General features: G+C 37.6%; 2 protein-coding genes across 5 annotated transcripts in view; one reads left to right on the plus strand and one right to left on the minus strand.

The window, feature by feature from the left end:
* Positions 1-7739, minus strand: part of SMC6 (structural maintenance of chromosomes 6) — a 75444-nt gene extending 67705 nt beyond the window's left edge. The window contains exon 1 of one of the 3 annotated variants that reach the window (XM_032866882.1): positions 7549-7739. The gene's annotated coding sequence lies outside the window, so the exon portion shown is untranslated. Of the gene's footprint in view, positions 1-488; positions 615-7548 lie in introns of those variants that run through there. The other 2 variants (XM_032866880.1, XM_032866881.1) reach the window with 2 other exon arrangements.
* A 444-nt stretch (positions 7740-8183) lies between these two features.
* Positions 8184-27372, plus strand: part of GEN1 (GEN1 Holliday junction 5' flap endonuclease) — a 31149-nt gene continuing 11960 nt past the window's right edge. Inside the window, exons 1-6 of one of the 2 annotated variants that reach the window (XM_032866883.1) lie at positions 8184-8297; positions 16132-16324; positions 16990-17176; positions 21097-21273; positions 22884-22994; positions 25277-25350. In XM_032866883.1, the coding sequence (XP_032722774.1) occupies positions 16164-16324; positions 16990-17176; positions 21097-21273; positions 22884-22994; positions 25277-25350 (710 nt within the window). In that variant the 5' untranslated portion in view covers positions 8184-8297; positions 16132-16163. The remainder of the gene's footprint in view (positions 8298-16131; positions 16325-16989; positions 17177-21096; positions 21274-22883; positions 22995-25276; positions 25351-27372) is intronic. The other variant, XM_032866884.1, reaches the window with a different exon arrangement.

Genomic DNA, 27372 nt, shown 5'->3' on the forward strand with positions numbered 1-27372 from the left:
GGAACTATGGTTTCTAGTTTCCTAGATCTAACAGAGATGTCATAATACCTTCTGAAATTATCCCACAGCAATCATTCAATTTTTCAGATAAAACTATTAGTAGTTTCCCTTAATCATTCCCTAAAGAAATAGTCCATGCTGTCTTTTTTTTTACCAATGTACTATGAAATTTATGCCTAGAAAACTAATGTATTTAAAATTACACAAGATTTTCTGAACACATGAAAACTGCACCTCAAGTCAACCCTGACAGTCTGTGATTAAAATTAAATGTTATGCCTACTGACAGCTGCTTTTACTTTTCTCTATAAAATACAGTTTAGACTTATGATATGTACTTAATAACTATTTGCTGAGTAAATGGAGAGAAAAATACACAATATAGGTAATCAAAATGTCCCAGATACAAGGAAAGAACAAGAAGAATAGCTCTAGTCTTGATCCATTTAAGTCCTTCAAGTACTATACCATAGCAACAAGGTCTGTACCAGGTACTGGGCAGCAAGAGAGCAACTGAGGTTTTCTCTCTCTTGATTTTGGACTGATGAACTCCAGTTAGTCCTCACTAGATATGACAGCCCTATGTGATGATATGCGCACAGGGCAACAAAGCCAGTCTTAGTGTATGTGTGTCCGAAGAGTGTATGTGTGGAGTGGTGTTCCAAGAGATGGGCAGGTACCCAAATGGGGCCTCTAGAGAAGAAAAGTGAGCAAGAAAAGGAAGGTGAGAGAGGAAGAGAAATCCATACAGTGTTTAATTTTTTAACCCACTGGCTTTCCAAACTTATATCGATATAAACAATCTTGCAGAAATATCTGTGCATATTTGGGGAACCATCTCTGTCAGGCTTGGATATCTTTTTTAAAATTTATTTGACACACAGAGAGAGGGAAAGAGCAAGCACAAGCAGGGGAAGTGACAGGAAGGGGAGAAACAGACTCCCCACTGAGCAAGGAGCCCGATGCTGCAGGACTTGATCCTAGGACCCTGGGATCATGACCCGAGCCAAAGGCAGCCACTTAACCAACTGAGCCACCCAGGCACCCCAAGGCTTGGTTATTTTCACAATGCATGTCTCATTAAATGAACTGAGTGGTTTTCCCATCCTTTTAAGGCTCTGAAATCACTTCTACTGCATGACACATTAAATGTTTTTTCAAAGACAGAAAGAAGTAGAATTAAAGCTATTACTAAGTGGAGACTGCTTAAAAGTTAACTTTATAAAATCACTTAAATTTCTTTCTTGTACACCAGTTTTCACAGGTTCACTTTATCTTCCTGAATCAATTTTTCTGTAATTTTATTTTGCAAAACCTCACAGTTACTACACAAGACTACCTTATGTTTTGTAAAATCCTTAACTATAGTAATGACTCCTTCATGCAAATTCTATTTAATTAAACTTGGAAATATTTTCTTCAAAAACTAGATCTTTATCAAATCTAGATTTTCCTTAATGGGAATATTTTAATGTTTATTCATATTTTTTATACAACAAATATAAAGGATATGCAGTGGGTCTAGAGTTCAATCTTTTATTCTTTCTCTCGATCCGCAAGTTAAAAAAGCAATCAGAGGCTTCTACTTCTAGGAAAATGGAATAGATATACTTCTCCCTATTCCTCTTGCTAGGTAAAACTAAAAACTTTGGCAATTACGTATATAACAAAACATAAGACAACTCTGAATGAGAAGGAGATGGATTGGCCAGGGACCTTAGGACACAAGGAATGACATCATGATGAGTTCCCTGAGTTTTTGTTTTGCCTCAAATACACCAGACTTGAAGACAGCAACTGGGGGAAACACCAACAAGTGCAGGGGGAAAAAAGGGCTAACGAAAGCTTGCTCTCTCTAGCTGAAGGACCAGAAAAAGGGCATCCTAACAAGACAGAAAACTTTTAGACAGTAATTGTTCTACTCCAACCAAATACCACAAAACAAAAACCAAACCAAAACAAATGAACAACAACAACAAAAAAAAACCTGTGATGCTCCTTCTACTCTCTCAACAACACACACACTAGCAAAAGCCAAGCAGGTAGCCTGGACTTCCACCTTTTAAGGCCACAAGGAGCCCAACTGGGCTAGTGTCAGAGAAGGCTAAGTAGCCCAAATAGAGAGCCATGATAATGGTGTCGGTGGGGCCCACCTGGGAAGCCTACGTGTCTATCCTGATTAGGCAGTTACAGGGTGCTACTTACTCCCATTTTCCTTTGGGTAGTATTACAGGAGACCTTTTACCACTGCTCAGAGAGGTAAAGTACACAGAAGCCATATGGAACGCCAAAATTCCCGCTCATCCCATGTGTCAACTGAGGCTAAGGAAGGAGCTCTGGTAAAGTTCTAGACCTGAGTCTTTGCATCTACAGCATAATACCATAGGGCAGCAGTTCTCATAGGTTGTGGCTGATCTCTTCTTAAACAGTACTCAGGACTTCAAAGAGCTTTTTGTTTATACCTATCAATATCTACAAAACTGTCAATTAAAACTGAGAAAACTTTTTTTTATTTTAAGATTTTATTTATTTATTTGACAGAGAAAGACACTGCGAGAGAAGGAACACAAGCAGGGGGAGTGGGAGAGGAAGGAGGAAGCAGGAGCCGATGCTGGGCTTGATCCCAGGACCCTGAGATCATGACCTGAGTGGAAAGCAGAGAGGCTTAACGACTGAGCCACTCAGGCACCCCAAACTGAGGAACTTTTAAAACAAAGAACACACATGTACACATTCTATCAATCCTCAGAGCAGTGACCTCATCAAGTCTGGTAACGCCTGAAAAACTCCCGTTCTCTCATAAACGAATGAGTGAAAAAGGCAAATAACATCTGACTGTCAGTATGCAGTGTTTGACTTTGTAGACTCTACGAAAGAGTCGTGGACCACACACCAGATACACTGATGCGGTGGATACCATAAGCAAGTCCATGACACGGTGCCATAAATTATAACATATAGCAAGCAAGCAGGCAATTAAGTTAGAGCAGCAGAGAAGAAGCTAATCATATAATGACGTATAGACTTTATATTCAAATATGGTCCAAGGACCAGCAAGTAGCATCTACATTTCCTGGGACTGTATTAGAAATCCAGAATCTCAGGCCCCTTCCTAAACCAAATGAATCAGAATCTTCATCTTTAGCAAGATCTCAGGAGATTCCTAAGTGCATTAAAGTTTAAGAAAAACTGTTGTAAACACCATTTAAAAACTTGGACTTTATCCTATCCTGAAGGCAATGAAGAGCCTAATCATGATGAAACAAATACCATCTAAAAGGTATTTATTAGATCAAATCTGAAGAACATTTAACCTAAACAAATGCCTGAGACAGTATCAGCATTACAGTCACAATTACATAATATTCAACATCTGTTCTTTTAACAAATAATCGAATGTTAATTTTGAATCTCTTCAACTAGTCAAACAAAACTTGAAAAATCCAACCTAGTTCTCAAACTATTTAACAAGAGTCAATGTAGGGCGCCTGAATGGCTCAGTGGGTTAAGGCCTCTGCCTTCGGCTCAGGTCATGATCTCGGGGTCCTGGGATCAAGTCCCACATCGGGCTCTCTACTTGGCAGGGAGCCTGCTTACTTGTGATCTCTGTCTGTCAAATAAATAAATAAATAAAATCTTTTAAAAAACCAAAAAACAAAACAAAAGTCGATGTATATTAGTTTGTTGTTGCTTGTTGCTAACTTAAATTCCCTGGAATACCACCATGCCATTATTTTCCCAAAAATACTTTCTCTCCCACCCATTCTCTATTTCCTTCTCAATTACTGAGCAGTAATTTATTTATTGTAGGAAAGCAGAGAGGACAAATAACCATTTGGTTTTCCCCACATTAAATTCCTTTTTAGATACAGTTTTCATTAATGCCCAATAATGATCTTGCAATTAACAGGCACTCAGACATCAGCTGACTGATTTTAGTATTTTACCATGAAAACATGGTAGTTTTTCAAGTAAAATTGGGGGAGGAAAGTGCATGTAGATAAATGTGGTTAAGCTTCTTACAGTGAATGTGAGATTCTGTACTACACAGAAGATGGTGTGCTACGTGATGACGATGTTTTTTATTTGCTGTGTTTGGCCTGGGATTTGCAGTTTGCTACTAGGTTACCATGGTAACATGCATCTGACAGGTACTGAAGGATCCTACTTTTTAAAATACAAATCACTCTGTAATTTAATGATAATGGATTTTTAAAAACACATATGAATGTCCTGAGAGTTAGACACAAGTTAATACAGTAAAATTGTCTCCAAAAGGCTAAAGAGACACATTAATAGATGCAAAGAAAAATACCTCTAATATTCTGAAATACAAAAGGGAAAAAAATCTCCTCTGGGATTTTCAATACATTATTTTCAATACATCCATAAAGCTCTTCATTTGTTTATTTACAATAAAACAGTCAGAATTAAGGAATACATCTCTCTCTCACAGGAAGCAAATCAGAGCAGAATAGTAACATATATGTAACTATCAATAAAAAGTTCAAGAAGGAAAATCGGTAACCAATTCATTACAGCAAGTAAGTGAATAGGAAATTTGATAGATCAAATACACTTCAACAGGATTATAAATGCCTAAATTTTAAATTTTATCGTGAGCCATCTAATAATTCATACTTCTCATGAATATCCAAGAAGGAACTAAGAGCAGTAGAACAGATGTAACAGAGCTGTATAAACAGTAGGAAATAATGGTGCAAAATAAAGGCAAGGTGCTGCCACATCTGAATCTGCTGCGGACTGTGTTTATGGCATCTCCAACCCTGCCCCTCCCACCACCACCGACACACTCAGTTCTGCATATTAAACTACCTCATTTTTAATGTAGTGAACTAATTAAGCACATTGCTTGGGATATACCATAAAATCACAAGATGCAATACATAATAAATAATAGAGTTAAGTGAAAAAAATTTCAAGAGTCCATCTATCAAACAATTCTAGATCAGCAAAACTGGGAAGCACTAAGCACAACATTCCAGATAATAAAATCTGAACACTCGGATTTGTGTTTTAATAACATTCCTGTGGCCTCAACCTAGAGGACAGATAAAACAGGGTGAGTGTGAATAGGGCCAAAAGAGCCCAGCTACTAAGGGTGAGGGGGCACTGAAGGAAAGCAGTGACAGTATCAGGGATGAGAAGAACAGAAGAAACCAAGAGATTTAAAAGTATGGGTGAAATGGGAGTAGAATTAACATTTGTTAAATATCTACTTATTACATGCTTAGCTTTTGAGATAAACACTTTATCTCCTTTAATCCTCAACATCCTTGTAAGTACTGTCCTTATTTTACAAAAGGGGATATTGAGACTCAAGACATTTTGCCCAGACACAAGTAGCTGTAACTTAGCAGAACTCATATCTAAACCCAGGTTTGTCAAAATCCAAAGTCAAACCTCTTCAACGCCCAGGTTCCTCCAGGCATGAACAACTAAGTTTGTTTATAGGCAGTGAAATTGGCTATTAATTTATTCGTCTTCTTATCTATCTTTCGTCAATGTATAAAACTACAAAAAGGATTGTATCGTGATGTGTCCTTCTAATGTTAGTATTTGAGCCAATTAAAACTTGGGGCTTTAAAAAACTTCATTTTGTGTTTCATTTTTAGAAACAATCTTCACACAACGCTAAATGCCATAATAAGTCCACAGTGCAGGTTTGGAAAGAAAAGGGGTAAATAATACATTTATTTTGCCTCGAAACACTGAGTTGGAAGTGATTCTAGGATATTGAGAAGGAGAGGTTAATAGGCAGTAAGGGTAGATTTGGGAGTGGTGCTGAGAAAGCTACAGAAATTATTTTGAATTTGGTCACCAGGGAAAGTACGTTAAATGAGAAAAGATGTATCTCATTAACTAGTGAATCAAAATGCTAACATTAACAGAAGTGACTATAGTTGACCCTCAGTCACCTGGACTTACTAATGTGTGTGTATACAGAACTGTGAAATGTAACTAATTATGCCTTAAATATAATGCATACCATTATGGTAAAATTTTGAGTTTCTTGTTTATTGATTCCTGAAAGTCAAATACAGCTTTGATTAATTTGTCTAACTTAGTTCTAAAAAATGGTAAGTCAAGATGGTAAGTCAACATTTAGGTAGGTTTTATATAAAATTCTACGTCTAGACACTCAGTAAAATAAACCTTTAGGGAATTTGTACTTACTTTTGTTGCCTACCTCAATACTAAATGCTTTATATTTATTATAGATAAAGATAGGGCTATAAATATTCTCCTCCCACCACACACACATATTTAAGAATCCTGCTGTTAGGTATTACAGCTATTTTCCTCCAATTACAGAAAAAGAACTAAAACCTAAAGAGGTAATACCAAAGAGCTCTGGGTCACATAACAGTTGTTCTCTCACAAAAAAAACATGTTTTACAAGCAATATTCTAGTGATCTCCAAATCTGATCTCCAGTCAGAAAAAGAAATTTTGAATACATATTTCAACATAAAATTATCACTCTGTGTATTTCACACAGTACTAGAATGAGACAAAGTAAATCAAAGTAGAAGTTCTAATATGTTCCCTTCCACCCACACACCCAAGTAACTACTTACTACCTAACACCTGCAGGCCAGTGCATACGCTATTGAATTTCTTTCTTTTATCTTTTTTAGTTATTGAATATTCTAAAAGACTATATATACAGTAGTTACCTAAAAGTTACGGAGTTTGGACCTTTTTTTTTTTTTTTGCTTTGAATATACATTCCGAAATAGCTTGTCTTAAAACACCCGCTTTTAATCTCCTACTCATGAAATATACACGGAGTACTAAGCGCTCGCGTCAATTCTGCCTTCAGGGTTTATACACAAAATCGTTACTCTTTCCAGGAATCATCACAAGTCTTACAGGTCCCACAGCCGTTTCTCTATCCTAGTCTTGCGTTCCGCAATTCCCAATCGGGATTCCTCCTCAGTTCATTTCCACAAGAAAAGAGGGAACAGAAATGCCATCACAAAACCTCCAAACATTACAAACATTACAATTTAATTTCCCTACATAATACAATCGGCGTTGTCATGACGCTGGGTTTAACAACAAATCTAATTAAAGTGCTATTTGCATACATTCGTAAACAGACTAAGTTGCTGCTGGTGAGGTATCAGATTCGCTCGACGCGCCAGAGGTCCGAGCCCACTCTCCCCCCCGCCCCAGGACCGCATCCCCTCAAGCTATTCCTCTAAGCCGAGGGCCGGTAGGGGCCGGGCGCCGGGTCCCACAGCCCGAGCCGGATTTGCCAGCCCCGCCGGCGGAGCCCGAAGAGGGCCCCAGTTGCCACGGGCAAGTTTCCCGCGGTTGAGGAGACCTGTGTCGCCCGCAGAGAAAGCCCGAAGATCCCTACCGGCGGGCTGGCCCGCTCGGGCCCGCGGGTACACCCTGGACACCGCCGCAGCTCCGGTGACCGAGCCGCCACCAGGTGGGCTGGAGGGCTCCGGCTAAGGGGGCAGCGAGGGGATTGATCCGGAGCAAGGGAGAGCGACAGCGCGCGCCCTCACCTTACCTCGAACAAGTCCAAGTCTCCCCAAGGAACCCGATCGGGGCTGCTGTCTTGGGCAGCGGGCCGCAAAGGGCACCCTGGGGCGTCTCGGCCTCGGCTAGCCGCCGTTGGCCCGCGAGGAACCGCGCGCCGGCGGTGGGAGAACGCAGGAGGCTGGCTGCCCCGGCGCCCACCGCTGGACACTCCGCGCCTGCGCCCCGCCCCCCCTCCCGCCGGGGCTCAGCCCGCGCGTGCGCGGTTCGGAGTTTTCGCGCCTCTAGAGTGTAAGAGGAGGGGCCGCAAGTGCCCCTCAGCCGACGGGGAAGCTGGTAGGCTCGCAGGGCTCTCGTCGGCGGGACGCGCGGGGCCGGGTGATTTGCCTAAGTGAAAGGGAAGAGAACTCGGAGCACCCCGGTAACAGTTCCAAGCATGCGTAGAGCCGAGCGTCTGGAAGCCCGGAAAGCCTAGTGAGAGACTGCGGTCGCGGGAAGGGGACGGTTACTTCCCGGAAGAGGCGGGGCCACGAGAGAGGGGGCGCGGAATTAGAAGTGCTCCGGCGACTTCCCGCGTCCGGGTGCTGCAATCCAAGCGTTAGTCTTTGCTTAGGGAAAAAGGAAAGAGCACTTTCCCTTTTCTTTCGCTTAGTTTTTTGTTTTTTTTTTTTTTTTGAAGAGAAAATTTGTAAACTTGGAGGCAGCAGTAGTTAGGGTTCAGGCCAAACTGGTAAAAGACGGAGGGGCGTCTTCCAAAACCGAGGAGAAAGGGGTGTCCGGGTAAGTCCGGCGGACCGTGGAGAGGCGGCCCCGACCCGTCCTTCCTCTGGCTCCTTTGAAAGGCTGGGTTGGGGCGCTCCTCCGAACCCCGGTCAGCGGCTCGGCTGGGAGTACGGTGGGAGAGCCGCCTGGCCGCGATCCGGCCGTGCTTGCTTGACCCCCGGCCGCCCCGCGCTCGCTCCTCTCCGCCGAGGCAGATGGCCGCTGGATGTTCTCCCGGGCACCCTGTAGGCGAACGCCCACGCCCCGTTCCAGGCCCGAGCAGGCGTAGTCTAACCCGGGTGTTCCTTTTTCAGTGTTGTGCTCTGGAAATGCTTCCACGATAGCCGTTCCCTTAAGGCGTTGTGGTTATTTACAGTCTTTTCCCCGCACCGGCCTATACTGTAAATCCCTCCCCCCTCAATAAATACCGGAACTAACGAAGTTTTAAGTTTCTTGGCGTAGCTTTCAGTGCTGTTCTTACCCAGACATTAACCGACCTCTTAGGTCTTTACACAACTCTTGAACGGAGTACGTTGATCGGGTCAAATACTCAATTTCCTATATTCCACAGTCTTCCCTTGTAGATGAGGAAAAGTGGCATTTACTGCTACGCTGCTTCACCCCCAAACAGATGACAATTGTCTGGGCTCCAATAATGAATTCCTTCTATAGAAGTGACCTTTTGCTTCTAAAGAAAATCAAATGTATCTTATTCCCATGGTGGCCCTTGCCATGGCACAATGAAAAGTAGGACCTGGTCAAAATAGACTAAAACAGTACAACATCTAGTCTTAAGTGATCCTTGTTGGTAAACAGTGGGGAACAGTTGGGTGGTTTCTGGTCAATGTCACTTCCTTTAGGAAGCCCCTCCTTGATGCTCAATATTAGGTAAGGTATTTATGTACTCCTGTAGCTTACGTTAACTTCGCTTGTCCTTGTCACGTTGTTGTAATTCTCTTTCCATCTCTAGTCTCGCCCTAATAAAGTCCTTAAACGCAGGGCTTCATCTCTCATTATAGTATCTAGCATCTAGAGTTCCCGGTACATAATAGGTATTTAATAAACACTTAACTATAAGTCTGGCGTATATCATGCTTCAAAGTTTATGCTAAATCCATATGAAAATAAAACTGAAGAAAGAATAAAAAACCAGCATTAATTAGTGAAATTAGGTGGAAATCCCATACAGTCCAATCTTGAACTGAAATAGACCATTTACCTATCTTTATGTGAAAATAGTCTTGTAAGTGGGAACTGGGAAACTTAAAGTATTTCTCGTTTTGTTGTTAAAGAGTTTTTTCCTAATGTTTTTGCTTAAAACTGAAATAGGAAAACTGTTGGTTTAATAAAATGTGTATTTTTGCATAAATCAAACCACTGACCTCTTTTTATGTTCTTTAAAATTTGATTCATTAGTGGAATTAGCAGGGCTCTGTGCTTTTCTCACTTCATTCAGTTTTATAATTAACCAATAAAAGCTTATTAGCTTTTAAGGAAGTTTTAGGAGCATAAATTGATTTATGGGCACCATATGGTTACATCAAAGGATTTGTTTTATTTTAACTGTAGTGAATTCTTGAGGGCTTTTTTAAACTAGAAATTTGTGTTCTTTCTGTCAAGCAGTAGTATCTAAAATAGACTGGTTTTATTTTAGTACAAGCTACCAAAATTGGTCAGGAGGTTCAAAGAATATCAGAATCGTATAGTTCATTTGGTTTAGTACCTCCCATTTTGTAGATGGGTTAAACGTCTTCCCAAGGTTATACAGCTTCAGTATTATATCCAAGACCAAAATCCTAGGTTTCTAATTCCAAGTCTAATGCTTTTTCAGTAAACTAAATAAATTGAAGTCACTAATAGGTTATAAAGTTATTTACTGTGGGTTGTTATGACTTTTTTGATTCAAATGAATATTCTTGTGTCACATTAATTCTTAAGAATTGTTAATATGTTGGGCGCCTGGGTGGCTCAGTTGGTTAAGTGACTGCCTTCAGCTCAGGTCATGATCCTGGAGTCTTGGGATCGAGTCCCGCATCAGGCTCCCAGCTCCTCGGGGAGTCTGCTTCTCCCTCTGACCTTCTCCTCGCTCATGCTCTCTCTCACTGTCTCTCTCTCTCTCTCAAATAAATAAATAAAATATAAAAAAAAAAGAATTGTTAATATGTTAAGGAGACTTCTTTTTATATGTAATAATACACTGATGGCGTGATCAGATTGATGTCAGTAAAAGTACCACATTATGAAGATGGGAGTAGAGACCACATCCTACACCACGATTTTTTCAAATTGTATCTTATTGAAAAATAAGAGAAAATTTTACGTAGCTGTGAGAGACTTTGATATATGTTGTGTTTAATGCTGAGCTATTTTCAAGTAACCTCATCAGGTAACTTCAGGCTGATGATCATGACCTCATTCAAAAACCATCTGTTCTATCTTCCAGTGTAGTTGTACTTGAATATCTTAAAAGCTGTGGCATTCTGTCCCTTTTTGGAACATTATATGCTTTTACAATGTTACTGTTGAAGCTTAATGTACAGAGGAAGCACTGAAGCCAAGAAAATGGCAAGGAATGGAAAACAATAGATCCCAGGAATAGACATTTAGGATTAACTGCATTCTTAGAACATGATGTTATTTTTCATAAAATATACATTTTACATAATTTTGCCCTTTCTGGACTAATGGGTATTTTTAATATATTCTGTTCTTAGGAATGATTTTCAAAAGGAACATGCATTCTAAACTTAACTGATTTAGATCATAGATCTAATGAAGATAATCCTAAAATAGTATTTTAAAATAATGTATTACATGTAGAACGCTTACGTAATTTTACGTATTTTGTTTTTGTTTTTGTTTTATAACTGGCTCTAAGATAGCACCAATAATGAAGAAGTAAATTAATGTAATAAACAGAAGGAATAGATGCACATGTGACAAACAGGGAGATGATGATCTTAGTATGTTTTAGGTTTTTAAACAGGATTTTAGGCTTTTAGAAGGAGAATGATTATGTAGGAGAGGAGGATAGTAAAAAGTGGAAGCAGAGAGGCGATTTGGAAGACTGTTAAAGTTTGTCTATAGGCAACGCCAGAGTTCTATCAATAGAAATGGGGATTTCAAGTATATCTTAAAGGTAGAGGATTTGCTGATGGAGCGGGCATTGGAGAGCTGAGTAAAGAGATGAACCGAGGACTGCTAGGTTTATGGCCTAAGTGACTGGAAGTAAAACAGTTTGGAGGCGAGGTGGTGGAATCAAGAGTTAAATGCATATTATGCATCCACATGAAGGTAAAGTAGGGAATTTGGTATTCTAGTTAACAGCCCAGGGGAGATGTCAGGTAAGTGGGATAAGTAATATGAGGAAGACTGGATAAGAGCTCATTATAGAGTCTTCAAAGGAAACTCAGCAAAAATGTCCTTTCCAGTGTAGTCTGCCTCTGCCTCTGCCTCTAAAAATATTCTTCCTCAAATCTTCCTGCTCACTTTGCAATTCCCGTGCCCACTCCCAACCCTTTTAATATGTTGCTTGGCATAGTTCTAATTCGTTATTTTTTAGTTAAAAACAGTGAAGGCTTTATAAAATCTTGTAATTCAAGAAGGTCTAACAAGTTCATTAATGTAAAGTTAGAGAAAAAAGATTTTGGGGGGCATGTCATAGAAGCTAGCTCCTATTAAAATGTTCCCTTGATTCCTATCATTCAGAGAAAAAAGTGAGGGAAAAAAATATTTCACAGTATCAGGAAATCTACCATGATGCTAATGAAAGAAACTGAGCCAAGCATTACTCTTCTATAGGTATGTGTTTGGGAACCACAAAGAGACTCTCCTCTTTGAAATCCATTTCAATAGCTGCATGGGGACTGTAGGGTAAGGTATCAAAGTCTTTTTAAAAGCTTTGAGATAGATTTTAAAATATGGTGACCAAAAAGATTGGCAATGAAAGAGTTTTCTGGAAAATACCACATGACTTAGGAAAAATGGAGAAGAAAACACTTTAGTTCAGAGATAGTAACTCAAATTTTGCTTTCTGGGAACCAACAGATAATTCTGTTGTTCTGTTTGCCTACATGGTTCATAACAGTTGTGTTTAAATAACTGCGGTTACAATTTTGTAGCCTTCTCTCACATTTTAATAAAGGAAGAGCCAAAATGGGTATCCTAGGTAGACATTACTGATAACTGTTCAGCTACCAGTGCTGGTGGCGGCTCTGTAACCTAACTGTGGATGCTCGTTCTTTTTTTTTTTTTTTTTTTTAAGATTTTATTTATTTATTTGACAGAGAGAGATCACAAGTAGACAGAGAGGCAGGCAGAGAGAGAGAGAGAGAGGGAAGCAGGCCCCCTGCCGAGCAGAGAGCCCGATGCGGGACCCGATCCCAGGACCCCGAGATCATGACCTGAGCCGAAGGCAGCGGCTTAACCCACTGAGCCACCCAGGCGCCCTGGATGCTCGTTCTTTAAACCAGGTTTATGCTGACAAAAGAAAATAAAATGGCATGAAGAATTAAGTTTTAAATGTAATAATCATGTTATATTAAAAATATTATTGGGTTGCCTGGGTGGCTTAGTGGGTTAAACATCTGCCTTTGGCTCAGGTCACCTCTCCCAGGGGCTTGCAATGGAGCCTCTAATCTGACTCCTTGCTGAGCAGGGAGACTGCTTCTCCCACTGCTCTCCCCCTGCTCCTGTTCCCTCTCCCCCTGCCCCAATAAATAAATAAAATCTTTAAAAAAACATTATTTATGGGCGTAGTTGAAAGTCCTCTTGGTCTTGCTTAAAGGATCCAATCTGTGGAATTTTAATGTTTTAATAGAATCAGTTGTAGTCTTATTTTTTCTCATGCTTGGCTGCCCTAGTGAATAATATTTCATTAAATTCTTTAAAAAATGTTCCTAATATGCTTGAAATATTTAGAGGACTACAGTTTGTAAAATCAAGACTCTACCCTATCAACGGCTCTAATTTTTTTCCTACAACCTTCAGAAGGAATATAATATGCATTGCAGTCCTTTACATAAATGTGTGTTTATCTGTGCCATCATAAACAACACTGTACTAGATGGGAATCTTCAGTTATTATTACTTACTTAGATATGTGTAGTCAACTCATGTAATGAAGCATTAGAGATAAGACTGGAAGTAAGGAACCTGTGAGCAGGAAAGGCCAGAGGGAAAAATGAGCCTTGTTTAAGTCCACATGACTAGCTCCTAGAGAATCTGAAGAAAACAAGAGAATGTGAATCACTAATCCCTAGAAGAACCATACTCAAGTCAGATTTGTTACGAGGTACTTAGAAATTTGCAGAACCTTGCTTTTTAATTTGACCCATAAACTATAGTCATATTTGATCTCTTAATATTTAGGCAAGAAATAAACCACCTAAAGATTTCTAGTTTTATTTCCCCAACCTTTATAGATTTTTTTAAAGATTTTATTTATTTATTTGACAGATAGAGATCACAAGTAGGCAGACAGGCAGGCAGAGAGAGGGGAAAACAGGCTCCCCACTGAGCAGAGAGCCCCATGTGGGGCTCAATCCCAGGACCCCGAGATCATGACCTGAGCAGAAGGCAGAGGCTTAACCCACTGAACCACGCAGGTACCCCTATTTCCCCAACCTTTTACAGATACGTTTTTTTGAACTTTTTTTTTTAATTTGAAAAATAATGAATGCATATGATTATTAAAAAAACAAAGGTGTGTACTTTGAAGAGTAATTCTTCTTTCCATTCCTAAACTATCGTCATCCCTGATACATAACCTATTTTCTACCTGTTTTCATTTGAAAACTTGGAGACTATACAAGTAGATCTATCCCATTTATTTTTTCTGTTCTTTTTGAACATGCCATAATTTATTAAGGTACTCCTTGAGGGACATTTGTTTCTTCTTATTGTTTTACTATTATAAACAATGCTACAGTTGATATCCTTTTATATAAATCTCACAGCTAAGAGCATATCTTAAATTCCTGGGAGAGCTTTTGCTAATCAGAAGATAACCTGCATTTAAAATTTTGACAGCTAGAGTCAGGGTCACATTTAAATGAAATATGATAACATTCCTCCAGAGAGAGAAATTGCAGAATTTCCTTCAGTAACAATCCATTCTGGTATACTCAACTTGAATCACAAATAAAAGGAAAGCAAAACTTTCAACAAAAATGTGCCTCCCAAACTTTCTACTTCTGAATTTTATACATTCTGATATTTAAGACTGTGAAAATCTTATTTCCTTTCATAATAACTTAGAAAATACATGTTTCTCCACTCTGTCCAGAATTAACTACAACTTTTCACATTAACAGAGATAAAACCTTATCTTCGAATCAATGCCACAATGCAACATTGAACCAGTGGGGCTGCTTATGTGAAATAGACTACCTAATTCTTTATCCTTTGCATTTAACAATGTGTATTTTTTCTTTGTAAAGTGACATATCACTTTACAAATATTGGATCAATTCTTCATTAAAAAAATTAATACACAAAATACTACTAAAAGTGGCCCTGGCCACAATATAAAATTAAGATTCAGAAAAGTGCAGAGAAAATAACAACAGCCCAGCGTTTGTTTTCTTTGCAACTATGTATAATTTGAGAAAATTTGCTTTTGCTGTGAAATCTGTTAAAGGAACAGACAACACAGTATTTTTTATTTAGAATGGGTTTGCATTGGTTTGTATTTTGCATAGTGATAGGCTTTTGTAGTATTTTTTGTATGCTACCTGTGTTTCTGGAATGAATTAAGGTCATTATTCAGAGGATGATAATCTCAATTATGTTTGTAGAGTGAGATTGAATCATCATTGCAAATACTACATAATACACTCATCAAATAATAGCAAAGTAAGAGAAAAACAGATATGGGTGTTTAATAAGGAAAAAATAGACTATAGAAAATACGAAAGCAGGTTAAAATAGCAGAGTTTAAGTCAATTTTGTTTTTAAAATGCCTTTTAAAACTGAGGAGTTTAACAGTTTTCTTTGAAAGTGGCAGTACAGGTGATTAAAAATTTTTTGTTCTTTCAAAGATTTCTTTTTAAATTTTCCACGATAAACATGTATGACTTTGCAATTTGAAAAGCCAACTTTTTAAAAAGACATAAAAAACTTTTATGCCTCCAACTCCATTTTATGCCCCCCCATTTTCCATTGACCTCCTAGTGTTTTTGCCTTAGTTTACTTATTTGCATGCTTCTTTGCTTTTGTTTTCTTGTATTTCCTGATTATGATAGAAAACTAGTCCTATTCTTGCTTTAGGTATGTAAATCAAGGAGTGAATTCTCAAGAAGACAAATATGATTTACAGCATCATCGCTGGTACCCATCTCTGCATTTGTTATTGCTTGTTAACCGCTGGAACAAAGCCAATTACTACCATTTGGGTTTTTTTTCCCTTTTATCTTCTAAATTTCATGCAATCTTAATATAACCATTTAAGAAACATTATTCTCAACCACTGCTGAAGAGAACATAGACAAGAAGAGAGAATGAGAAGGGATAAGACCATTCACATTTGGGTTCCATTAAATTTAAAAATAACGTTATTTTTCAGTACTCCAAAGAAACACGTATTTGGTGAGGAGTGGATTTTTAAGGACAAATCCAGCAGGGTACCATTTGCAAATAACTTAATCCATTAGTTGCATCAGTATTTTTGTAGCTAGTAGGGAAATTACCACCACTGTTAAGGTTTCAGATGTTCTTGAAGCATTCCAAAAAGCTGCCTAATGAAGGAAATAAGGAGAGTTCTCTATTTGTGAATTATCCTAAACAAACACAGAATATATTGTGTGAATTTCTGTTCTGAGCTCCTGCGTCTTTAACAGTCCATATTATGAAGTGTGTTTCAAATAACAGCAGGCGATCACCAGAATGGGTGTGAATGACTTGTGGCCAATTTTGGAGCCTGTAAAGCAGCACCTCCAGTTGGATAATCTCTGTGGGAAAACCATTGCAGTTGATCTGAGTCTCTGGGTATGTGAAGCACAGATGGTCAAAAAAATGATTGGAACCGTCATGAAGCCCCACCTCAGGTACAGTAAATGTTCTTAGGACATAGATGTATGATTGCATAAGCAGGTCATGCCTTGGTTTTGCTTCCACTTTGTTTCTTTGTTGTTGCTGTCCATTTTGGGATTTTAAAATATGTTACTAACATGTCGGTCTCTGCCATCTCTAATAAATTGATGACTCACACATTTGAGCTCCAGAGTCACAGACCCAGCTGCCTACTTCCCATATCCACTAGGATGCTTTGGTGACTAGAAGCCAGCAATTTGGGAGCCATTCTCTGTTTGGCCCCGCTTTGCATCCAGTCTATCAGGGAGTCTTGTCAGTTCTACTTCCAGAATATTCCTTGTGTTCAGAAACTTCTGTCAACGTCCAGAGGCAGGACCTCAGTGTGTGACACCATCATCTCTCATCTGTACTGAAATGTCTTTCATGAGTTTTCCTTCCTCAGCTCCTGGCCTCTTCCTCCTCTAAACTGTTTTCCATGTAGCACCATCATAAATCTCTCCCGCTTAAAAACATTCAGTGGTTTCTCAGTTCACTGAAAATAGAATATGAATACATAAAATGTGATTGCATGTAACCTTTTTGGTACTCATCTGATGTTCTTACCATTATGTCGTATTGCTGTGTTGACTTTTGCCATCAGCATCTGATTATTAATGGGTTACTGATTTTTATATTTAAGGAACTTATTTTTTCGTATCTCCTGTTTAACACTGATGGATGTAAAACTGGTGTTCGTTATGGAAGGGGAACCCCCAAAGCTGAAAGCTGATGTCATAAGCAGGAGGAATCAGATTCGATATGGGCCTTCGGGAAAAACATGGTCTCAGAGAACAGGGAGATCACATTTTAAATCAGTTTTAAAAGAGGTGAGTGTTTAGATACGATTTAATAATTCTGATTTGAGTTAGAGAATGCATTTTATTCTGATAAAGGTTGTTATATCATAATCTTTAATACTCACTAAACTTACTATAACTAGAAGGCCAGTGGGGATATAGAAGAGAGTTTATATTCTGTAGTGAAACTCACCCAAGTTCAAGCCTGGCTCTGGCATATGGAAATTCTGAGATGTTGAGCAAGGTTTTTTTTTATTACATCTGCTTTACTTCCTAACCTGTGCAATGAGGATAGTAACACTTTGCAGGAATGTGGTGAAAATTTAAAAAAAAAAAAAAAAAAAAAAATATATATATATATATATATATATATATATATATATATCCAATATCTAACTCAACTACTACATAGTAGGGAGTTGATATAGGTTACCCATTATGACATCTTCAGCACTTAAAGAATTTCCTAGAGTAGAGATCTAATGAGCTCATACTTCACTCATTCATTGTGGGGGGACTCCAGAGGGAGAGTCTGGACGGAGAGAATTTTTTTTTTTTTTTAAGATTTTATTTATCTTTTTGACAGAGATCACAAGTAGGCAGAGAGGCAGGCAGAGAGAGAGGAAGGGAAGCAGGCTCCCCACTGAGCAGAGAGCCCTATGCAGGTCTCGATCAAAGGACCCTGGGATCATGACCTGAGCCAAAGACAGAGGCTTTAACCCACTGAGTCACCCGGGTGCCCCAAGAGAGAGAATCATAAGGTGGCTTCCTGTCCATCACGAAGCCCACAACCCTGAGATCATGACCTGGGCTGAAAGCAAAAGTCTGACACTTAATTGGCTGAGCCACCCAGGTGTCCTCACATGTGGTTTTTATCTCAGAATTTTAACTTAACATATAGTACCCATATTTCCCTTTTGCCACATTCTTTCCAAATCTATAACTTGTAATGGTTGTGTAACATGTATGAAATACTACAGAAAGCTATGAAATCATTCCCCCATGATTGCATATATGTTTGCTTTTCATTCTCTATTATTTGTGAAATTATGATGAAGATTTTTTTGTGTACATAGTTTTTTCTTGTGACTTGGGTGGTTAAGACAAATTGCCCAAAGTGGGATGGATAGACCAAAGTTTGGGAATGATTTTATAGTTCTCGCCAATCACTTTGACCAGCACAGATCTGAGATGTGCAATTTCAGTACGCCTGAAGAGCATTGGGTGCTAGGATGCTTATCTTTGTATTATTTAGTATACAAAAACAAAGATATTTGTTTATGTAATACATATAAATACATATAATACGTACTTAATGTGTATTGGACTTTTAGATTAAGGTTAAACATCTTAGTTTTTAGTATCTCAGTTGATAAAGGGCCATTGTCCTTGCCTGACGAATCTTTTGAGGTTTTAATTTGTTGTTGTTATTCAAGTTCTTTATGTTAAAGATATATACTTCCATTATATTTGCTTTTAACTCATATCTCCATTTTTCTTTTCTTTCTTTTTTTAAAAGATTTTATTTATTTGACAGGGGGAGAGAGGGGGAGAGCACAAGCAGGGGGAGTAGCAGGCAGAGGAAGAGAGAGAAGCAAGCTCCCAGCCGAGCAGGGAGCCTGATGCAGGGCTTGAACCCAGGACCCTGGGATCATGACCTGAACCAAAGGCAGATGCTTAACCAACTGAACCACCCAGGCGTCCCATTTTTCTTTTTAATTGTGGTTAAAATTTTCATTTCTTTTAAAAGATATTACATAAAATAATAATCATTTTTCTCTTGAAATTTTATTTTCTATTTGTAATGTGATCTTAAAAAATAGTTTCCAATTAGTGATCTTTCCACCATAATGACTATCAGTAGCTGAAGAAAATATCTGTACTAGATTCTAATTATTTCTTACATTGTCTGTTCCTGGAAATATCTATGGTCCACATACTGAGGGCATGAAATAGCCAGTATAAAGTAACAAGATGTTCATCTCTTCTTGAGAAAATTGCTCCGTTTCTATTTCTTTATTGTAGTAATTGTAGTAATTGTGGTGTTCCTAAGCATTTTGTGTCATTGTTCAGTGTTGCCTGAATGAATAAAAAATTCATTTTCATTTATCTATACTCTTAGTTACTAAGCTCTACTTCTTGCTAACCCACTGCCATCTTTTAGGTATAAGGATGGAACACAAATTGGTTTTCCTCTAATACCGCCCCACATGATAGACTTAGGGTAGGGAAATTTATAACCAGCCTCATCACAAATTCTGTGCTGGTTTTTAAAGAGTTGGAATGACAAATAATGCAGGAATCTGAAATAAGTTCCAAACTCTCTTGTTTATTATGAAAGGATCTTTCTTACTTCCTTGCTTTCTTTCTTCTTTAAGATTTTATTTATTTATTTAAGAATGAGAGAGAGAAGGATCTCAAACTGGGGAGAGGCAGAGAGGGAGGGAGAAGTAGACTCCTCGCTGAGCAGGGAGCTGGACATGAGGCTTGATCCTGAGTTGAAGGCAGATGCTTAACCAGCTGAGCCACCCAGGTGCCCCTGGAAGGATATTTCTTATCTAGAGGAAGGCAGAAGTATCAAAACTATCTCCCTAAAGTCACCCAGCCGGAAACCTGGAAAGTACCTTTTTTTTTCCCCCCACCATAGTACTTTGTCATTTTGAACCCTGTCTGCCTTGGGCAACATCTGGCAGAGGTTTTTATTATGTAATAATCATGCAAGCATTCAGTTAAAGCAAAACATGATATTTACAGCATCAGTCTCTAGAAACTATGGTTAAGAGCCTCTTTTCCTCGCCATTCCCAGTATTTCTCATTGTAAAGTGCATGAGTGACAAGAAAGAGTGCCTTAGGCTGTAAGGCTAGACTACAAGCTATTCATCTGGGTTCAACTCCTTACACAAAGGAAACTCACTGAGGATTATTTATAAATCAACACATGGCTAGAACCACCCTGCATAGACATTTGACTTCAGGGAACAAATCAACAACTGGTCCCTATGTGCTTTCCCACAACATGAGAGTTTCATTGTATGGACATGGTAGAGGAAAAGAAGAAAACTGTAAGGTCTCAAATAAAATTTGATAACAGCAGCTTCTTTGGAAGAGCTCATATTAAGTTGACCATCATGTGAGAGGAATTTTTGTAGTTTTGCAGATGTAAATCTTAATGTAATTAATAATCATTTAAAGATTTCTTTTAAATCTTGAGATAACATTGAACAAAACAGTGAAAATTGAATATTTAATGCTTTTTCTAAAATGTAGCTTTTTAAAAAGATTTTATTTATTAGAGAGAATGAGTGGGGGTGGGTGCGGGGAGCAAAGGGGGAGGGAGAAGCAGACTCTCTGCTAAGCAGGAAACCCAACTTGGGGCTCAATTCCAGGACCCTGAGATCCTGACCTGAGCTGAAGACAGATATTTAACCAACTGAATCTCCCGGGCGTCCCCAAAATGTAATTTTTAAATTAATTTTTAATTGAATGTGGATTGCTTTTCAATTGACATTTTTAAAACTTTCGTTATGGAAAATTTTAAATCAATATAAAAGTAACCCATCATCAATCTTGACCAGTTAGCAGCTCTTAGCCAATCTTGTTTTATCTGTGTCCCCACTCACTCCCTACTCCCATGTCATTCTGAAGCAAATCCCACACATAATATTGCCTCAGTTTCAGTATTTCAATATCTATGTCAAAAAATGACTCTTTAAAAATAAATAAAAACATAACCAAACTACATTTCTTATTATCACACCTAAAGTTTAGCATTCTTTAATGCCATAAAGTATTCAGTATTCAGATTTCCAATCATTTCTTAAATATCACAATTTGTAAAACACCTGTTGTTAACAATTAATATCTATAACACAGAAGTCATTTACTAACACCGGAAAAAATAGCAATAAAATGGTATTCTTAGATTTCTTGCATCTGTGTTTTCTTTTCAGTGTCTCGATATGCTGGATTGCTTAGGAATTCCCTGGGTCCAAGCTGCTGGGGAAGCGGAAGCCATGTGTGCTTATCTTAATGCCAGTGGTTACGTCGACGGCTGCCTCACTGATGATGGGGATGCTTTCCTCTATGGCGCCCAGACTGTTTATAGGAATTTCACTATGAATACCAAGGTACTTTTCTTTCTCATTTTCAGCATTTGTTCCACAGAGTACCTTTTGAAAAGCGATTATTAAATGGTGTAAAATACTTACCATAATGCCTGGCACATAACAGTTGCAAAATGAAATGAAATGTAGTTACAAATATTGACACATAGTTCATTTTCTCTGAAAAGTGGATTTCTCTTTTAAGGGCTTAATTTGTTTCATATGATTTAATTCTAAGTTTCAATAATGTATTATAAAAATGCATATGAAATGTCTTGCTTTGACCCAGAATTTCCATTTTTTAGTAATTTATCCTCAAAAACACCTGTAAATATGCAAGGAGAGATGTACAGGGATGTTAATTGCACAGCATTGTTAGTAAGTACAGAAATGAGGCAAACAACCCGAGTGCCCATTTTTTTTTTTTTTAAGATTTTATTTACTGATTTGAGAGATAGAACACGTGCATGAGCAGGGGGAAGAGCTGAGCCCAGAACCTGACACTGGGCTTGATCCTAGGACCCTGAGATCATGGCCTAAGCTGAGGTCAGTTGCTTAACTGACTGAGCCACTCAGGCACTCCTCAAATGCCCATTTCTAGGGAATGATTAAACACAGCCGTGGTTCTCAGAGAGGTATCGCCAGGGGAAATTTTGGTTGTAACTATTCAAAGTTGGACAAGGGAGATTATATTGACATTTGGTAGATTGGAGCCAGGAAAGCTAAACCTCTTGCCAGATGATTCTCTTATCTCTCTGAAAATGCTAATAGTATTCCCACTGAGAGACATTGCCTCAGAGTCCATTTTATTAGTAGCAAGCAGTCATTAAAAAGATAGTATTGGAGCACCTGGGTGACTGAGTTGGTTAAACAGCTGACTCTTGATCCCAGCTCAGGTCTTGATCTTTAAAAAAGTAAATAAACAGATATGTATTACTGATATTAAAGATGTATTAGTGAGCAAAAAATGTTACAAAATAGTACTTTTATATAATTCTAAATACAGCCAATAATAATAAATATTTGTACATATATGTCAAAGTGTTTTTTGGAAGAATATGCATGAGAGGGAGGCAAACCATAAGAGACACTGAACTCTAGGAAACAAACTGAGATTTGCTGGAGGGGAGGTGGGCCGGAGGGGAGGGGTAGTTGGGTGATGGGCATTATGGAGGGTACTTGATGGAATGAGCACTGGGTGTTACATGCAACTGATGAATCACTAAATTCTACCTCTGAACTAATAAAAAAATGAATATGCACTATAGTATTAATAAGAGTATAATGGTTAACTTTAGGTGTTGCAATTACAGAGAATGTTTACTTTTTACAATATTCACTGTACAGTGTCTAATTCTGTAAGACGAAAATCTTTTGTAGACATCAAAAAATAATGAAGAGGAAAATTTTGACTATTATAGTTTATTTTTCAAGCCAGGTTTTGAAAACTATGACTTCATTTCCAGACATTGAAGTGTTATATTCTGTGAAGATTCTGGTGATCAGGATAATTTTTTTTTCCTATTTTAGCTTTTAGGAATAATTAAGCATTTAGAGACAAATTCTTTTTTGTAATGTTTAATCTACAAATGTTTACTTATTGAAGATTAAACTAAATCTGTACTTTTTTCTAGGATCCACATGTTGATTGTTATACAATGTCATCTATTGAGAGTAAACTAGGTTTAGATAGAGATGCTCTGGTTGGACTAGCCATACTACTGGGCTGTGATTATCTTCCGAAGGTATGCTTAGATTGTTGTATTTATTTACTAGTTATAATGTGTCTTTTTTGATACCTTACATGCTGTGTAAATATAAAAATAATATAGCTATCTGATTAAGAATATAATTTAGAGTATAATTTTAGGCATAATAAACAATTTACTAAAGAAAATAATCAGCATTTCAAGTGACATTTAAAAAACTGGCTCATTGTGACACTGAATGTATAAATAAGAATGGAATAATAACTAGGCCCACAGCTTGCATGTCAGTAAACCATTACTCTAAACTAAGAGATTGACATTCAAGTTTTACTACCATTTTAAAAAAATACAGGAATTATTCTTTTCTTGTGTCATGCCAGTATTAATTTCTATCACCGTTTTGTCTGTTTTTTGGTTTTCAATCTTCCTTGCAGCTTTCCAGCTGTGCACATGCTCAGTATTATTACTGTTGCTAGGCAACATGATTATTGGGGTAAACCATTCATCCTTCCTTGCCTCTTAGCATTGAATTGAGTTTTGTTCATGAAAACATTTTATTTAAGATGCAAAGTAAAGTACCCTGTAACAAATAGGTATGCTAATAGGTGAGTGATAAATTAAAAATTACAAGGAGAGGTGGGTGGGAGGGATGGGGTGACTGGGTGATGGACACTGGGAAGGGTATGTGCTATAGTGAGTGCTATGAAATGTGTAAGACTGATGAATCACAGACCTGTGCCCCTGAAACAAATAGTACATTATATGTAAAAAAAAAAAAAAAATATATATATATATATATATAAGGCAAACCCCATTCTTAAATATATTTAAAAATATGGAATGCCTTGAATTGTAGTTCTTACTATGTCGTCCCATCATTAGGTGCCTACTGATCATCTCTATGTTCTTATTAAATCCTTCATTATACTATTATTCTATCCCCAGGAGAAGTCTAACAAGGATGACATCTCTATGTTTTTTCATCAGAGTTTAGGAGAGAGGAAAAAATAGCAGGATAGTAAAATTATTAGCCATCATTTCTAACTTATGTCATCAGTGACCAGAGAGAGAAATCACTTTTTTTAGCTAATAAGAAAAGGAAGCACAGGAGGAGGGAAACCTTTAAATAAAGCAAAAGTAATTATTTTATTATAATGCTTATTCTGAAAGAGAAGATTCTTATTTCCCATATGTAATTATATCATAATTAAAGTTTAGAAACAGCCAAATGTTAAATGTAAGAAAAAACTTGCAAAATTAAGCTCACAGAAGCCAATTTTAGCTACAGTGATGTTACATTATGTATTAACCTTAGCTATTTTGACATTTTCTATCCTTTGTAACGAAACTGGTATCTGTTTATTTTGTTCTACTTAAAGATTTTTACCACTTATGGACTAACATGATTTACCTTTAAAAACTTAACATGTAGCTAAATGCTAATATAAGAAGGGTGATACACAAAATGTCTAGCAATGTGTATGCCTAAAACATAGGCTGTAGCCATGAAACAAGACTTCTGAGGACCACTGTCACACCAGGTGCTACCCTGTTGGTAGCTGATCCTGAGTGTATGGGGTTTGGGAAGGGGATTCAGCCTGGAGGAAGATCCCTTTGCCAGCAAGCCCTTAGGATGCTTGTGTAGTGACTTTCCTAACCAATTTGGAAATACTATAACACTAGTATGTCTGTCCCAGTACATATTGGCTAAATAACAGCCCTGCTTGTACGGATATATTCATAAACTAGAAGACTCAAACCAGAAATTGTCATGCAAATACACATGCATTAACATTTGTGTGTGTGTGTTGGCAACTTAACACTTGTTTTCATTTTTCTTAAGTTATTAATTTCAAGAGTTAACTTGGAACTCTTCTTTGTTCTCGTGTGATGTCTGGCTGTATATTAAGTGTTCATCTAAGTGAATGAACATGCTCTTTCTGATTACAAATATAACCTGAAGTTAGGTCAAATTAAAAGACTATCAAAATAATTAATGTAAAAAGTGAAAGCCCTTTAAAGTTCTGTTCCTCCCTCCCTTAAAATAAACACTGTCAGTGATTTAGTGTATAATCCTGTGACTTTTGGATTTGCACAGATTAACAATATCATAGTCATTTTACTTACAAATCTATTTGGTGGGCTATCCTACAATTATTATTTTACATGTGGCAAGGTATCTTACACATCTTTTTTCTGTGACTATATAGTTGTCTTATTCTGTCAGCTGCACAACCTCCCATTGAATGGACATGTCATGCTTTACTTCTCCATTCCCCAGTGACTAAAATTTGCATTTCTTTTCCGCTTTCTGAAAGGGAGTCCCTGGAGTTGGCAAAGAGCGAGCATTAAAACTTATACAGACTTTGAAAGGGCAAAGTTTACTTCAAAGGTAACTAAAAATGACTCTCTTCTTGTGACATTAGACATTTATTTTTGTTGAACTGAATAGTGACTATTACAAAAAGTATTATACAAAAAGTATTATATTACAAAAAGTATATATATTCAACTCAGTTGTATTATATGATTTTTCATTTTTATTTATATTTTTTGAGGGGGGGGGAAGAGGGAGAGAGAATCCTAAGCAGGCTCCGTGCCTAGCGCAGAGCCCCACATGGGACTTGATCTCACAACCCCAAGATCATGACCTGAGCCCACATCAAGAGTCGGGTGCTTAACCAGTTGAGCCACCCAGGCACATCCTAGGTTTTATATTTTTAAACTGCTCTATATTTTCATTTAAAGTTGCTGATTTTTTTTTAAGATGTTATTTATTTATTTGTTTATTTATTTATTCATTTGAGAGAGAGCACATGTGTCAGCATGAGTGGTGGGAGGGGCAGAAAGAGAGAGAGAAACAGAGTATCAAGCAGACTCCACTCTGAGCACAGAGCCTGACATGGGGCTTCATCTGACTACCCTGAGATCATGACCTAAGCCAAAACCAGGAGCTATTGCTCAACTAAGCCATTCAGGCGCCCCTAAAATCACTGATTTTGAGGATGGCTGACTGGCTTAGTCAGTGGAGCATGCTTTGATTTTGGAGTTGTGGGCTTGAGCCTCATGTTGGGTGTAGAGATTACTTAAAATCTTTAAAAAATAGCTTTTTTAAAGATTTTTTATTTATTATATATTTTAGAGAGAGAGTGTGTGGAAGTGGGGAGGGGGCAGAGGGAGAGAGGGAGAGGATCTCAAGCAGACTCCCCACTGAGCGTAGCGTTCCACCTGGGGCTCAGTCTCACAACCCTGAGATCATGTCCTGAGCCGAAGTCAAGAGTCGGAAGTTTAGCCAACTAAGCTACCCAGGCACCCCCCCCAAAATAAAATCTTTAAAATAAATGATAACAATAAAATAAAAACTTTTTTTTTAATTATGAGATTTCCAAAGAAAAGATAAGAATATACATCCTAAACCATACTGTATTTTTTTTCACTATTAGGTCACTACTCCAGAAGTAGTAAGATGCCAAATGTGTTTTTTATAACCATGTGCTTTTACCACAGGCTATTTTAGATTGTTTTACCACCAAGGTAAATATAACCGTAAAATAATTTTATATTTAAAATTTAAAAATATTTAAAATTATTTTTGATATAAACTATTTTGATACCATATTTATTCTCTGTAAGTGAAATGCCTTACATATTGCAAGTATTTAAATACATATAACACTTGATCACAATTTTTACTTGAATGCCCTTTGTTCTGTAGCCATGTATTTAGTAATATATTCTAATTAATTTAGACTGTGCAATTTGAGGATTCAAAAAAGGTAAGGTATGGAATATGTGGAAGTTTACCAACTGTGCTATTTAGTTTTGAAAGCATGTGAAGTATATTTACTTAATGAAAGCAATGGTTTATGTTGATGTTAATTATGAATTAATATTAATGATAATAAAGTATGAAGTGAATAAGAAGGAGCTCTTTCAGATATAAAGCTACTGATAGATCTAAGACTTTAATGAATATGTTGCTGGTATTAGTGAGTGCTGTGCCAAAGCAGGAAAAAAAGCTATACTTTGTCATGGAATCATTTGGGAATTGTGAAGAATAATGTGAAGAATGAAAAGAAGGTATGGGACTTGGCTGACTACAAATCATCCTTATTGACGTAGTGTCAGCAAATATGTGCTTTTGGCAACATTTTATGAAATGTTTGAACATTTGAAAAGAATACAATTACCTTTCTTATTATCATTATGTATCATTTTAATTTTAATATAGACTGACTTTCCCCCTCTTTTTCTTCCACATTTAAAGTTCTATTTGTTTATCCAGCATCTATTAATGCTTCATTTTTAGCAAGCTTGTACTTGATCTTTGTAGTAAATAGGACAGAAATTCCAAAAGACAAATAATAACTCCTAGTACCAGACACTGCACAATGAACTGAAGAGATAATTTAGT

The sequence above is a fragment of the Lontra canadensis genome, unplaced genomic scaffold (genome assembly GCF_010015895.1).
Source record: "Lontra canadensis isolate GAN:19392208 unplaced genomic scaffold, GSC_riverotter_1.0 scaffold32, whole genome shotgun sequence".
NCBI classification, from domain to species: domain Eukaryota; kingdom Metazoa; phylum Chordata; class Mammalia; order Carnivora; family Mustelidae; genus Lontra; species Lontra canadensis.